Source organism: Ciconia boyciana, chromosome 1 (assembly GCF_034638445.1).
Source record: "Ciconia boyciana chromosome 1, ASM3463844v1, whole genome shotgun sequence".
Classification (NCBI taxonomy): domain Eukaryota; kingdom Metazoa; phylum Chordata; class Aves; order Ciconiiformes; family Ciconiidae; genus Ciconia; species Ciconia boyciana.
In genome coordinates this window covers 152,069,669-152,084,723 of record NC_132934.1, presented here as the reverse complement: position 1 = coordinate 152,084,723, position 15,055 = coordinate 152,069,669, and the positions used below count along the sequence as shown (strand labels likewise).

At 46.8% G+C, this 15,055-nt stretch overlaps 1 protein-coding gene and 1 long non-coding RNA gene across 4 annotated transcripts in view; both read right to left on the bottom strand.

The window, feature by feature from the left end:
- SH3RF3 (SH3 domain containing ring finger 3) overlaps positions 1–5,877 on the bottom strand; it is a 255,958-nt gene extending 250,081 nt beyond the window's left edge. Inside the window, exon 1 of one of the 3 annotated variants that reach the window (XM_072849811.1) lies at positions 5,010–5,877. In XM_072849811.1, coding sequence (XP_072705912.1) covers positions 5,010–5,405 — 396 coding nt within the window. In that variant the 5' untranslated portion in view covers positions 5,406–5,877. The remainder of the gene's footprint in view (positions 1–5,009) is intronic. The other 2 variants (XM_072849809.1, XM_072849810.1) reach the window with 2 other exon arrangements.
- Positions 5,878–11,973: 6,096 nt separating this feature from the next.
- On the bottom strand, positions 11,974–14,589 carry LOC140648065 (uncharacterized). The gene is made up of 3 exons (XR_012041080.1): positions 14,513–14,589; positions 13,539–13,590; positions 11,974–12,227 (listed from the first exon to the last, which is right to left on the bottom strand). It is a non-coding gene; the product is annotated as an uncharacterized lncRNA (long non-coding RNA).
- Between the last annotated feature and the right edge of the window lie 466 nt (positions 14,590–15,055).

Here is a 15,055-nt window from a genome sequence, read left to right as displayed (position 1 = left end):
CTGTCAACACTGGCACCCTTTGGTCACATCGGGCGCATCATGCATTTTTCTAGCTTGCAAGTAGAAGTTAACAGCATCACCCAAAGATGGGTAAAAATACTCAATTTCTGGAAAACATAATGGACATGAAGATGACACCTGCAAATGGCAGGTTTTCTGAGAAGTGTAAGAGCTCAGTGAATGATGAATTTTTCTGACTCAGCCCCTCAGCAATCCCCTCTCCTCTGCTCACACACTTCTGTGAGGACAGCTTTAACTGCTGGGATTTTAAATACTCCTGGCTATATTTTTCGCAATACCCTTTAGTATGATCATTAATCTCCTGTGCTGAAACACGTTTATTAGCCATCTGCCAGCAAACAAAAATCCTCAAGATCAGAGACTTTGACACGTGGAATATCAGTCCTATTTGGATGGCTTTACAACAAAGTTCAGGCACTGGCCAGCCAAACTACAGTATCAGAAGCAAATAAATCAGAGAGAAAGAACAAAAATAAGGTAAGTCCATGGGCCTATGCATACTGTCCACTTCTGACAAGAATGGCACTCCTATCCGTGCAAATCCTTAAAAAGCCAAGTTGAAGAGTCCCCTCTGCCCAAGGCAAAGCATGTCCCCTACACAACCCACTGCTGCTTGTAACGGATATAAATGCATATAAACGCCAGATTCCATCCACTTCCTCTTGCGTAACCCAGGGTGGGATCTTCACCTGACAGGCAATGTATCCAAGAAGGAAACGCGGCAGCGGAAAATTACTGCAAGGTCTACTCCCCATTCAAATCCACTGTAACCAGTGTAGGATGAGGCAGGACTCTCATAAAAAATAATGACTCAACGTCTCTTTTGGAGAATTTCTACAAGCAGAGCAACTGAAAAGCCTAGATAGCAAATTAGCGCTGCTCCCTCTGCTTGCAAAACTCCTGTGAAGCCGAGGGTAGTAACCCTTCCCCTGGGCTAGCAAATGGCAGCCCTCCACCTGAAATGGTGAAATAGCTCTGCAAAGCTGATACATGGGAGAAGCATCCAGTGCAACACGGGGGAGCGCAGCCCATCCGTCACTTCACTCAAGCACGCTGACATTTCATTTTCCTTATGCACATGTCTTACTCTCTACCATTACCTATACCCCCATCTGGTAATGCACCACATGCCTATCCGTCACTTCGGCCATGTTCTCTCTTCTGGGAAAAATGAGACATGTTTTGTTTTTCTAGGTTGTTTCTTTTTCATGCAAATGTTGTTCGCAGTTTGTATTGCAAGCAAGCAAGCAATAAGGCCCGCACCTGGAGTGGGAGATGCCTGGTTTGGGAGGAAATTACTAAAGACTTGCATGCATTTAGCTGGCTATTAGGTCTTGAGAACTCCTGAAAAAAATTCTAAGTGGTAAACAGCAATAATTGTTAAAAAAAAAACCAAAAAAAACCCCCCAAACTCCACACTCAGTAAAGAAGGCAGATTTACCATAATGCCTCAACAATCTAAGGCAGCCATTTACTTTGACAGACCTGAATTCCCCGAGCGGTTTGACAGTGGTAATGGAAACAGAAGAGCCAATAAATTATAACTTTGTGTGTAATGTGCCTACCATTATAAACCACTCTGAGCCTCCTGCTTTATCCCCTGGAGAGGCCACTCTTAACAGTTGCTGGATTTTCTTTCCCTCATTCTTCCAGTGTGCTCCTTCAGCAGTCGGACCCTTTCGTAATGTCTAATACCATACTCTGCATTTACATAGCATCTTTAATGTGAGCATCCCAAAATACGCTATACCATTTAGAAACAGACTATTGGTTTTTTACAGGCTGAAATAGAGGCACTGGGAGACTAACTGGCTTACCAAAGGTCACATACCACTATATATTGATAGAATCCCAAATATTTTTCAAGCATGTATTAGCAGGTAAACACCACTTCCAGATCTCTCGTACTGAAGATGTATACCACATATCTTAAAACACCTACAGTATTTCAGAAGTGTTTCTGAAGAACGGTCTTGGACAACTTTATGAGCAGCCCCAGTGCCAGTTCATCCCCAGCCCAGCCCCTCCCATGATGGGTTTCAGCACTCTGGATAGACCAAGTCTGTGATAAACTGTGGGAAAAGAAGGACCAAAGACTGCATAAAGAAATACAAAACCCCCAGAGTTTTGCCAAAGCGATAAACAACATTTGCTGATGTTAGAAAATACCACCTATGCAAAGAAGATTTCCCCGAAGTACACGGTGTAGAAGCAAAACACAGGCATAACAGCAACACAGAAGCTGGCCCTGCTCTGTCTTCTAAGGTTAATTAAAACTCCCAGAGAAACAGATCCCTGGTGTGATTCTAACATATCGGTCCAAGGATCTGGGCAAGACTGAAGTCTGATAGAAGTGACCTTGGCTCTCTGCCATTACATTTCACAATTAGCATTTTCCTTCCTAACCAAAAAAAGCCCATAGTGGTATGTCCCATTTTATATACCGCATTACCTAAAATGAAAGGTAGTAATTAGTCAAATAGCGTAATTTGCATTTAAGCCCCAGGCGGCAAATCTACAGCAATTTCTGAAATTAAAAAAAAATGTATATATCATAAAGAATCACTTCAGCTCTCTCCAAGGGAGCTAAGCTGTCAAAGACCAACGTAAGACCGAAAGGGATGCAACTCTGCTCTTCAGTATCAGCCTCAAAAAGCCTAAATCTAGGCTGGTTTGTACCATCTATTGTTTAGTACAGAGAGAGGTGCTGTACTCTTGTCTCCAGGATAGCTCAGCAATCAGCTGTATCAGCAGCTCCAAGGAGGATTATTCTCCCCTGCTGCTTTTTTTAAAAGCAGATTAGTTCAGACTTTCTTCCACTGTAATGAACCTTGTAAGGATCAAGCACATTGCATTGATTTCCAGGATAAAATTGTGTGGTCAGTCAAAAGGCCAAGCAAACAGTTTCACAGACCCACTGTGCCCCCAGCAGACCCACTGCCCCAGAATCACCCATTAGCCCCAGCAAGGGAAAAAAATTGCAGTTGTTAACCATAAAAGCCAAAATGTGATTCTGAGGTCATGTGTAACTTCGCTTTCTATCAAATTCAGATGGGTAACAACCCACACAGAAACAGACCACAGAACTGAAGATGCTCACCAAAGTCCAAACGAATATCCAAGTCAGAAAACGACAGAACGTGATGTGTTTTTATTTACTATGTGATATCTGCAATAATGGCTAGGGAAGCAACTTCTTAACAATCTGCCAATTTATGGTAAAATAATGAAAATTCAACTTCTCTAAAAATTTGCATTAAGATACAAAATTACTCTCAGGTAACTTTCCCCATCAAGCATTTCCTTACACGCACACCCTCCTGTAACATCCTAGCTTGACTAGGATTTAAAGATATGAAAACCAGGGATCGTCTTGCTGGATGGCCACAAAAGCTTGGTCAGGGTGCAAGAGCCTGCCTCCGCAACACGAACCCTGCAGGTGCAATCAGCCTTCCACGCAGACCCTCCTACCTACCTGTAAGAGGCTACTATCTGGACACCAAACCAGACAGTGAGGGTACCATATTTTAAACTACCTCATGAATGCAAGCTTTCCTTTTTGTAACGCTGAAACTGAAGATGACAGGAGTTGTCTGCTACGACAAAGCCACAGCCCTAAGTTTAGTTGAAAAACCAATAAGCAAAAAAGCAGAGGGCAGAATCCCATTGCCTTTTTTCTTCTTTCAATTTGACAAATAATTACTAAATACCTGAAGATCACTGTGGTCTACGGCTCAGTAATAAAGGATCTACCCTTCCAGAAATATTGCCAAGCATATGTCACTTCAGACTCCAAAACTGAATTTTATGGAACAATGTATGGCATTTGCCATCATTTCCTGTAGGCAAAACTTCAAAATGCTGGTACAGGTCTATTCGTTTTTCTCAGAAAAAAATAGGAAATTAATTAATTGAAACATTTACTATAGTGATCCAACTTCACAAGGAATCTCTGGATTGACCTTTGCAAATCAAAAGCCTGTACGCTAAACTACAGCTCAAGCAGATTTCATGAAAGATCAAAGACAATTAAATATATCCACTGTATATATGACATTAGAAATAAGATGACGTTCACAGTCTTCAGAGCGTCTCCATTCCAAAGCCTCCTGAAGAGGTCCCATAGTAAATTTTATCGTATCGAATTATATAATGATAGAGAACACTGGGAGGAATTGATCTTGCCCCCTCTGAGCCAATGAAACCCTCGCCATTGATTTTAAAGGGAGCAAGATCGGGCACTCGACTGCAGGCTTAAAATAAATAAATGCATATGTTGGAGTACTCTCCTTCAATAGATCACACACCTTGTACATAAAAATGAAATCAGGTTCCCTCGGGAGGGGAAACTTCAGCTTCAAACGCCACTCAGTCCTGGCTGTCAGGAGGACCCTGCGTGGCTGTCCCGCACAGGCAGCGCCCCGGGAGCGGAGGGGAACTCTCGGGGGGGAGGTGAAAGCCTCGGGTAGGGGTCGGCCGAGCGCTTCTACCGACCTATGCCCGCAGGCAGCAGGAGAGCGGGAGCCAGCTCCTGCCGGCACCTGCCGGACACCTGGCAGAGGCCGACACGCCGAATAAAAGCGCTTTCGAGGCACTCCGTGTTTCTCAACTCCGCGAGCCGCGTCTAACTCCGCCGCACCGGGGGCTGCCCCGGGGCCCGTCGGTGCGGCAGCTGCCGGACAGCCGGTACGAGCCCCCCGCGGGGGCTCCCGGGGCGGCCCCGGCCCCTCCCGCCGCCCGGGGCCGCCCGGAGTATTCTGAGGACGCCCCGGGCCGAGCCCCCCATCGCTCCCGTCTTCACATCGGGGGGGGGGGGGCAGCCGCAACCGCCGGCCGCAAGCGCGGGGAGAGGCCCCACGCCGCGGAGGCAGCTCCGCCGCCCCGCGGGACGTCCCGCCGGCAAACCGGGGCCGCCCGGCGCCCCGCGGAGCCGCGCACACGCCCGGCCGCGCCCCCCGCCCGCCCGCCCGCCCCGGCCCGGCACCCACCTTTCCCAGCAGGGCGCTGCGGCTGGCGGCCGCCAGCTCCCGCAGGCTGGCGGCGGCCGAGGCGGCGGCGGCGGCGACGGCGCTGGGGGCGGCGGCGGGCTGGGGGTACGCGGGGGCCGCGGCGCTGGGGCTGCCGCTGGCGCCCCCGGCGGCGCGGGGCCGCTGTCGGATGCCGTCCAGGAGGCGGACGAGGAGGATGTTGGCGGGCAGCTCGTCCACGCCGCAGCCCACCAGGATGCGGCACTCGGGGCAGCGCAGCTCGTGGCGGGAGCTGACGATGCTCTCCAGGCAGCGGCGGCAGAAGGTGTGCTGGCACGGCAGCACCTTGGCCGTGGTGTCCAGCCGCTCCAGGCACACGGAGCACTCCAGCAGGTCCAGCAGCGACGACTCGTCCATCGCCGCCGCCGGCTCCCGCTCCGCCGCCGCTCCGCCGCCGCTCCGCCGCCCCCTCGCCTCCGCCTCCGCCCCCGCCCCGCCGCCGCCTCCGCCTCCCCTCCGCGGGGCAGCGCAAGGCCCCGACGCCTCTAGGGCCGCCGCGGCCGCCGGCGGCGGGGGGGGGCCGGCGGCGGGGCGGCGGGGGCCATCGGGGCGGCGGGGGTGCGCGGGGAGGCGGCGGCGGGGCTGCCCCCGGCCACGGGCCGCGGCGACCTCGGGGGCTGCCTGGGCGGCGCTGCCCACCGCCGTGCGGCGCAGCGGCGATGCCAGCGGCGCGGCGCGGCGCGGAGCGGTGCGGGAGGAGGGCACCTGCCTGCCCGCGCCTCCTCCCGCCGCCCGGCGCGGCTCGGCTCGGCTCGGCAGCTGCGGCGGGGCCCGGCGCGGCCCCGCGAGCCGCCCGCCGCGCCTCCGCGCGGGGCGGGGAGCGACGGGGAGCCCCGGGGGGGCGCCCGCGGCACGGCGGCCGCCCCGCGGGCGGTCCCCGCCCGCCCCGCCGCCTCCCCATGGCTCCCTGTAACCCGACCCAGCAGGGCTCGCCGCCCGCCTTCCTCCGCCGCGGCTCCCTCCTCCTCCTCCTCCTCCTCCTCCCGCTGGCGCAGGCTGCCGGGCCGTGCGGCCGCACGCTGCCGGCGGCAGGCGGAGGAGCCCCCCTCGGGGAAGCCGGGGACACCCGGGCGGGGGCGTGGGGGAGCCCCTGCAGCCCGCGCCGAGCCGGGCGCCCCGAGGGGAGCGGGGATCGCGGTGGCCGCGGTGGCGGACGGCCGGAAGGGGTCCGTGGGCACAACCTGCCCCTCGGGGGAGCAGCGGTGCCCCGCGGGCCGGCAGCGGGGCCGGGGTCCGCGCCGCCGTCCGGCCCCGCCATCCCTGGCGGCGCGGCGCCCCCTGGCGGGCGCGGCGAGGCCCAGCGCGGGGCCCCGGTGCCTCGCCCCCCCACTCCCCCGGGTGCTTCAGCGCGTCCCCAAATAATCGTTCTTTAATCGTTATCGAAAGGTGAAAGTAATAGCCAGCGTCGCGCCTCTTCTCCCTGCCGGGTGTCATGAGCTCCAGCCCGCTGCCCGCCCCGGTGCGGTCCAGTCTCCAGCCGGTACCCGCGTCCCGGACGCAGCAGCAGGAGTGGGCGCGGGGTCCCCGTGTGAACCGGTGTTCAGGCACAGCTGAAAGGGGCGAGACCCTGGCATTTTGGAGTTACGGATCCAGGGTGTATGCTAACCACAGGAGATTTTAAAACATAAGATGCAGCCACTTGCACATGTGGAATATGAACAGAACTTCCCCTTAGACAAGCTGTAGGAGAAGCCCCGTTCTTCAGATAAATGTTTCTTTCGAAAAAACCCTTATTCACAGAATCACAGAATCGTAGAGGTTGGAAAAGACCTTTAAGATCATCGAGTCCAACCATAAACCTGACGCTACCAAGACCACCACTATACCATGTCCCTAATGTTTTGGCTCTAATGTTTGACTATTAGTACGATTAAAGGGCCTGCTTAAGCCAGAAGCTACTACTGAAATACATCGTAATTTTGCCAGAGAGAATTTTCATTTGTGGTCCAATACCTAACCCAAGCTTTCTTCCGTACCTGTGCCTGTGTGTACAGAGTGCTTTTGGATTTCGGGATTGCAATTCAAGCGCTGGCAGAAGCCCTCCTATTCCTCTCTCAAGTGACACTTTTAAAATTGACTTTTTGGAGAGTTGTGTCAGGAAGGCTGCACAAAATCTTTTTGTCAGATTTACAGTTAACTTCTGATGTATATAGCAAGATGACCCTGTTGTGATAAGGGTAATCTAGACACTGTATAGTAAAATTTACTAAATTTCAGTGTGCAAAAAGCCATGAATCTCTTGCTGCTCTTGTGTTACTCTAGAAGAGAAGGAGTAAGTGTAAAGCTAAAGAAAAGCTCCTGATGCAGAGCTCAGATCATTATTTGTTGCTGAGTAATGTCCAGTAATCTAACCTATGCCCGTGCAGAAAGAAATTCCAAACTCAACAGTTTTAAGCTATAAATAATACTGATGCCTGGAGAAATGTGAAATAGAGTATCAAGGACTTGGGCTTTCTCTGGAGTAAAACTGTTAATTTAAGAAAGAGGAGTAATGGAGAACCTTTACGGATAAAAGGCATTGCTGCAGCAAGGAGAGGGAAATACTGGAAAATCTGTAATGAAATGCATAATCGTTTCAGCACCTCAGATTCCTTCCTTCAAAGGTGAAAACTTAAATATCACTGTCAAAACATATAAGCCAAACGCGCTCTGTTACACACCAGTGTAAAGCCAGAGTACCTCCAGTGACTAGCAGGGCACTTTTCATCCATCCTTCCTTCTGGTTGCGCCAGGGCTTCCAGCCAAGCCAGCCTGTCACCAGGTCTCCCAGAGTTTCCCAGTTATACATCCCCAAATCAGGAAAAACGCTCTGGGGAACCAGCATCCAAAGCTGACAAGAGGGTCCCTTGACATTGGGACAGCTTTAAAAAGGTGCAGATGTGCAAACCATTTATTATTCAATAGAAGAAATTGCCGACACACTTAAAATGAGAATCTGTTGTAATCCACCTGTAAAGCATGCTCTTGAACACGAGCTGGTTGCCATCAAGAAGCAGAAGCTAAAGTTGAAGCAAAGCTACAGCAGACCCCTGCAAGGGGGAGGAGGCGAGGGAGCTCTCAAACCACCACGGAGGACATGGGGGAGGATGGAGGAAATGGGGAATCTAAGAAGCATAGGGAGAAGGGAAAATGAGAAGAAAAAGAGGTGAGGGAAAAGGAAGGGAGGAAAGGATTAAAAGAGGGAAAGATTTATACAGAAATTACACACGGGACTAGAGATAAGTAAAAGCACATTTCTATGAAAAGGAGGGAGAGACTTGTGAGTTGGGCTCCAACTAGAAAAAACACCTCCTGAGTGTTTGAATAGCCTTTGATGTCAAAGGAGCATTTTCATGCTTAAAAGTTTAGCGTGTGTTTGTGCACTTCCCTGTGCCTGGGCCTAAATGAGACTTAGGCCAGGCCTGAAGGAAAAGAAAGAAAACAAAAATCATCACACATACTGTCTCTTCTTGCCAAAGAGACCATGGGAAATATTACATTAAATATTAACAAATTAAATACTCAGATTATTAAGTTTGGAAATAGGAAAAAGATGGAATGCTCAGAAGCCTGAGATAAAACACATAGAAAGGAATCCAAAGAGATACAGAAGATGTAACAGGTTTTAGTTTAAAGAAATGTGGATTTTAATAATTTCCCTGTCTCAGCTGCCAAAACATCTAGCTTCAGATTATAAGTGCAAAGTGATTATTTCTGAACTAATTAAGTAATGTGATTAACATGGTTCTTAAGCAGAGGTGCTGTTTTACACACAGGGATGGAGCTGCACATTTTGCGGCACGTCCCTTGGTAAGTGTGTTTGAGGAGACAGCTGATAAGCAACTCCAGTTTCAGGCTGTGGAAGTGACTTCACTCCCATGGTGGATGAAACAAATCCTTCTTGATGCATTAACTTTGAAGAGTACCTGGAGACAAAAAGAGACTCAAAAAGGCAAAATACTGTTGCAGGAGAGTGGAGTGATATTGAAGCATTCCAAGACTTCATTTGTGGTTGACCTTAAATTATAATAACATACTAGGTATTGCTTAGTGTCTCAATTACAAATGAAAAAAGCCTGTTCTGCTTTCCCAGTTCTTTTCCCTGCATGATCTTTCTTGCTATTCAGTTCAGAACAGGAGAGACGGACGGTTTTTGCTGTCTGTAGCTGTATCTATGTTGGTTTCAAAGGCATTTTCTGGGGACAGTACGTGGATGTTACACCTTCAGCTTTGCCTCCATATATTTGCATGCTGCTCTTCAAAATGGCTAAGTCTTTTGCAGTCTTCTACCAAATGGGATTCGCTTATATAGAAATTATTCTCAACCCTTGCTTGTATTCTTGCTCTGCTTATAAGGGTCTACAGCACAGTAACTATTCACTTTGCACAGCTAGGGAACATTTGCCTACTAAATAACAACAAGTAGCTCTTATTTGTATGATTGTTCCCAAACCTGTAAAGCATTATAAGAATGGTAGGCATTATTATTTTAGAATGAGTCAATGTAATTAAACTTGCGGTGGAATGCACAGCACTCCATTTTCACTATTGCATTTTCTCTATATGTTTAAATGATCATTCAGTTATGCTTACATTACTTGCTTTATTTACATTTAGATTCAAAAAATTAAGGCACTCTTGGATTTCTGAAGTGAATGATATTAATATTAAGCAGAAGGAAGGAGGGGGACTTGTCAGCTCTGTCTTTTCTTCTTTTTGTTGGAGCTAAACAATCTGGTATAGCTAGGAAAAAATACTAAACTGATTTCAGACCATGGTAATACTTCTGCAAAATGGACAAGGATGGTGATGGGATCTTCTGTCTGCTCCTTGGACTGGAGATGAGATTTTTGATTGAGATCTACCTATCTACATATACGTCCCCCACTCTATTGCAGAAGCCTAGTAATCGCTCTGCAGAAAGGCTTTTCTTACACATGGAGAGGGTAACCTCGCTGTTGTCTGTCAAAAGACAGATTGTACAGAACCAGTGGCTGAAAATCCTTATGGAAGCTACAGCAGGACCACCACCCCCAAAGTACATTGGCTGTTATGATACCTGTCCTGGCAACGTATGTGTGACAGCCTACCTTGCATCAAGGTCTGGAGAGTGTATTTGAGATCTCCCATGCAAGACAGTCATAAAAAATCCATTTAGGTGGACTCTGGATTTTTTTCAATGCCAACTTAAAAGACTGGTTAAGGAGGACATGCTCCTTAAATTTCTCTTGACAGTATTTTAACACTGAAAAGGAAATCTTTGCTCGCTTTGTGTTTAACCACAACACTGAAATCAGGAAAGAAAGAAGGACATCCATATACCTCCGCTATCTCCTTACATGCATGCTGGTCATGTTGGCCACAGGTCAGAAAGGTGTGTGTTTAACAGGGCAGTGGAATGGCAGCAGATGTTCAGGCAGGCTCTGCCTTATCTTCCCCAACAGCCCTGGCTGGCTGTTCTGTCCTCTCCCTTGCACCTTGCCTGTATAGTCAGTGTGTCTTCATGAAACTCATCCAGACGAAAAATAACCCTGAAAAAAAAGATGTAAAGAATTTTGACCATAAAAATGACAGATAAATGTTAAAACTCTATACCTTGCAAAAACGACTGCATTATATTGTGGTTTGGTTTCAATAAACTTGTGAATTAAAATGGCACTTCTGAGAATCCATGGTGTCCATTGCCAGTCTTGGTACAGCAGCCTCTCAAACCACTGCAGTTTTCCGACAAGTTTTACCATATTCCTTGTAGTTTGGGTTTTTTAAAGTTGTGGACGGAGGCAAGGCAGGCATTGTCTGTTGTGCAGGTCTCACTACACATCTAGCCCTCCTGGCAAGACCCTGCCCTTCCAGTGTGATCATACAACATTCCTTTTGCATGGCTTTCAAGATGCATCTTGGGTTTTTATAAAACTAAAACTTCGGCTTTTACTAGAACTTATTTTTTTTTTAAAGGGTTGAAAAATAGCTTCAAACATTTATGAGACTACCTTCTTTGCAGTAAATTTGGCATAAATTATGCAAGGAGCTTTTAATCTTTGTGGAAATGAGCTTGATGGCATCAAAGGCTGAAGAGGAATATTATTCTAGTCCTGAGGAACTTTTTCAGGTCATGACTATAGTGACACCCATTAGTTCCTTGCCCTCTCTAGGAGTCAGTTACAGTTCCATAAGATGATAAAAAATACATTCTATTTCTTTTCTCGTCTTTGTAGATCATAAATTTGATTAAATTGTCTTCACTCGGCCACACAGAAATTTCTTAAAAATTGAAAGTAAGATAATTCTGTTAGTGATTAATTCATTTACCCCATTTATCAAGATACTTTTTCCAGTTTGTTGATTTCTTCCCACTAATTCACATGTAAAATTAACAGCATCTTTGAGGATAACTGACAAAGTCTCCTCTTGCGGTATTTCGCTGAGACGAGACTGCAGACACACTGCAGCGGCAGGGAACACGCACCTCAGCTGGCAAAGCTGCACGGCTGCGGTAAGGCCACCCCGTTAGCAGAGGCCCAGGTACGGCATCGTAGTTATTCCTCCGTTATGATTTTCTTGTCTACACAAACTATTTCAACACCGTCCTACCACTAATGAAACGCCTGTCGAGTTATTTTAGAGAAATCTGTTGCAGGGAAGAAGAAGAGTTTGCTATGGTTAATCTATACATTTCTAATTGCGAGGTTTTTAAGAGTTTAAAATTAGCTGTTTAATCTTCTTGTGTTGCAGTTGTTTTTAAAGGCCCAGTTGGCAGTAAACTTACACTTGGTATCTGAATTTCTTGGATTTGTGTGCCCTCATAGAGACTGGAGTGTGTTCAGCTGGGGATGGTTAATATTTCCAGCTTTAGTCGGGGTTACCCTATTACTCAGCTTACAGCAGCCAGCCAAGAAAACTGATTTGCCTGGAGCCCTGTTTTCTTCGGGAGGCCCACCTTGCATGTATCTGTCCAGTACTGTATAGGCACAGCAGTTGTGTTGACGTCCCCGAGGCGGTGGCGGTGCCCGGGTGGCTGGTTCTCACCTCTGCAAGGGAAATCTCCAGGTCTCCCCTGCCCAGCAGGGCCGGGCACTGCTGTTCTGAACCATCTCCTTATCAGTGTTTTCCTCAAACTTTAACCAGCATGCCCAGCCAGCAGAAACTGCTGCTGCGCCATCAGTTAATCGATGCGTGATCAAGTTAACAAGCCATCTGCAGCTGAAACGAAAGAATACTATGCACTGTAAAATTCTTCATTTCTGTATCACGCTTTTGACTTAATACATGTTTTTTTAAAAGGAGAATTAACTTCTCTTTTCTTGCATGTGGCTCAGGAATAACTTTGACTTTTATTTGTAGAAGTTTGGAAGAATGAGGATTAATTACCATATGTAAGAGAGAACACGTGTTCTTTCAATCAACATTGACTTCTTTAAATCGAAGAGGGACAACAGCAACCAACAATGCTGCCAAAATAAATGTTTAATGGAGCACAAGGTTGTAATTTTCTCTACAATGAGGCGTACCATCTCTAGGAACAAAATGGGTACCATCTCCACAGACAGGCGTGTACTTAGAAACATAAAGATGCAATACGCAGAGAAGTCTTCACAGTTTCAAGCTACAGACAATACAGGCAGGGAATAACTCAATAGACTTTATTAATATTCAAACAAGCAGCTGTCAGCACTTCATCCCAGAACAAGCTGAAGCTCCTAACATAGCTTTTACTACCGTAATAGTTGGGTTCACTGGCAGTAGCTTGGAAAACATACAATACTAATGAACCCTCCCTGCTTCTCCTGGCCTACCATTTAATCCTTCCTAAAGTGAAAAACATTTACTACATATGCAATACCACGCTCCCAAGGGGCTTCAGGTTCAAAAGAGATGTTTCAATTTTGTTTCTTAGCAACATACATCCAATAAAAGTGCAACACTATACAAACTGTAATATGTTTGTGTTGTTTTAATCTATAATGCAGTACTTTGCCAGTGCGAAGGAAGTACACTGCTCCAGGACTTTTACAGTGCCTCTTATAATTAGACATATGCATTTTTTGTTTTCCCATGCTAGATTACCTGCTGCAGAATATATTTCTGAAGACACTATAATGTATTCATGAATAATAAATAAAGAGGTAAGTTCTGCTCTCATAAGGACACCCTTGCCAGGATTATAGCGTGGTCTGTTACATAGGAAGAGATCTTTTGATGTTTCATTCGTAGGCAGCATTTGGGCACCTTGCGAGGACTTGATTTCTAGAATGAGTATTGGCCAGCCTCCAATCCGGGGCTAAAAGGATTTGTACAGCACTTACTTCTTGGAAGGACAGTAGGCGTGGCTTAATATTTTCTTCTGCCCCCTCCAATGGCTGACTTGATGTCACAAAAACAGGTTTGTGGTTTTATGTCTTTAATGTCTTTTATTACTTTAATGTCTAGTCGAGGAAGAGGAGGAGCCAGCCAGGTCTCCAAAGGCACATAGAGAAGTATGCCCTACAGAGGAGCTTTCAAAATTTCACTCACCGCAGCTATAGCTCTTCCCCTCTGTCATTTGGCGTAATTATTTCCCCAATGCCTGCAAAGAGGAATAGGAAACATGTGGTATTTAGCTTCTTCCTATGCTTTTTATCCTTCATCTGTATATATTTATCTTTAAAATTCAGAAATGACTCATCTCTAGAAAAACTCTCTAGTACTTGTATTCTGTAAAGGCCTGGTAGTAACAGTTCCAGCACATGAACACTGCATTCTCAATAGGCAAATATTAGAAAGGTGGAAATGACAAAATTCACTATATAAAGAAGTGCTGTCTTGTTATTTAATGCAGCATGCGAGATAAAAGAAAATAGCATAAATGGTGTCCTGTCTTCCATTGGCTTGGAAACACCTGATTCAAGAAATGCTGCAATGTTTCCAGTTCACATCACGATTCGCCTTCCCAAGGAACCTCCTGCCCTGATCCTCTTCATGTTGATCTTACACGTCTTGTTCCCTACATTAGGCACTTCCACAGACTAACTTGTATTTTCTAGCAGTGTGAGCTGAAAAAATCAGTGTGAAATATTTGGAGAAAAATAGTTTTAGGAGAGGCCTATAAGTATCTAGCACCATAGATATGAATTGTTTAACATTGAACGCAGCTGAGGAAAACAATACCACACAGAAACACCAGGTGGAACTAGGAGGAGAGGAAAGAAGGAAAGAAAGAAAAAAAATCCTCTTTATAGTTTGCCAAGTTTTCTGACGAAATACTTTTTCTAAATGCAGTCTTGGCAGAAAATGACTTATTTACGTATATTTCACTAATTATCAGCTTCTCTGGATGCATACAAAATTTAACAGGCTGATTGGCTCTTTAAAGCAGAGAAGCAAACAATCTATTTAGAAATAATGCATATGATAACTCAGCCTAATATGATAACCCAGCTTGACACCTCCCTTTGCATGCAAAATTTGGTGGCAAGACGTAAACCACCCTCACGCTGCGCTCTAATTACCTGATTTTTTTTTAGAAAAGCTGAACACTTAGTAGCTCTTGCTGAGGTCACCTGAAAGTTGTGGTTGCTGCCTGCTTTTGTAAATGAAGTTATAGAAGTCACCAAGCTCCGTCAAAATAGCAGAGGAAATGAATCACATGGTGAAAGGGCACAGTTCCTCTCATGGAAATAGTTAATTCAGCTGACTTGAACCATCTCAATAACATGAAAGAAGGAGGTTTTTTCCCTAGTAGAGGCCAACGCAATGCAAGTCCCTGTGGATCAATAGCTACCTCCTAATTTGCACTTAAACCCTGAATAGGAAATCACCCTCAGCTGTAGTGAAATGCTGCCTACACATTTTGCAGAGGGCAAGGAGCCAAAGATAATCCTGAAGAGAAGTTTTGGAGCAGCCTCCGCTTCTTGCCTCATGGAGAGCTGTCAGAGGAGGAGGTGCTTTGTGGTGGCAGCTCCAAATCATCTCTGTTCTCAGTAAATAGGAGGGGGGCACATCCACCTCTATACAGAGGAATTATATTAGGAAGTACTTCAGATTTTGTATCT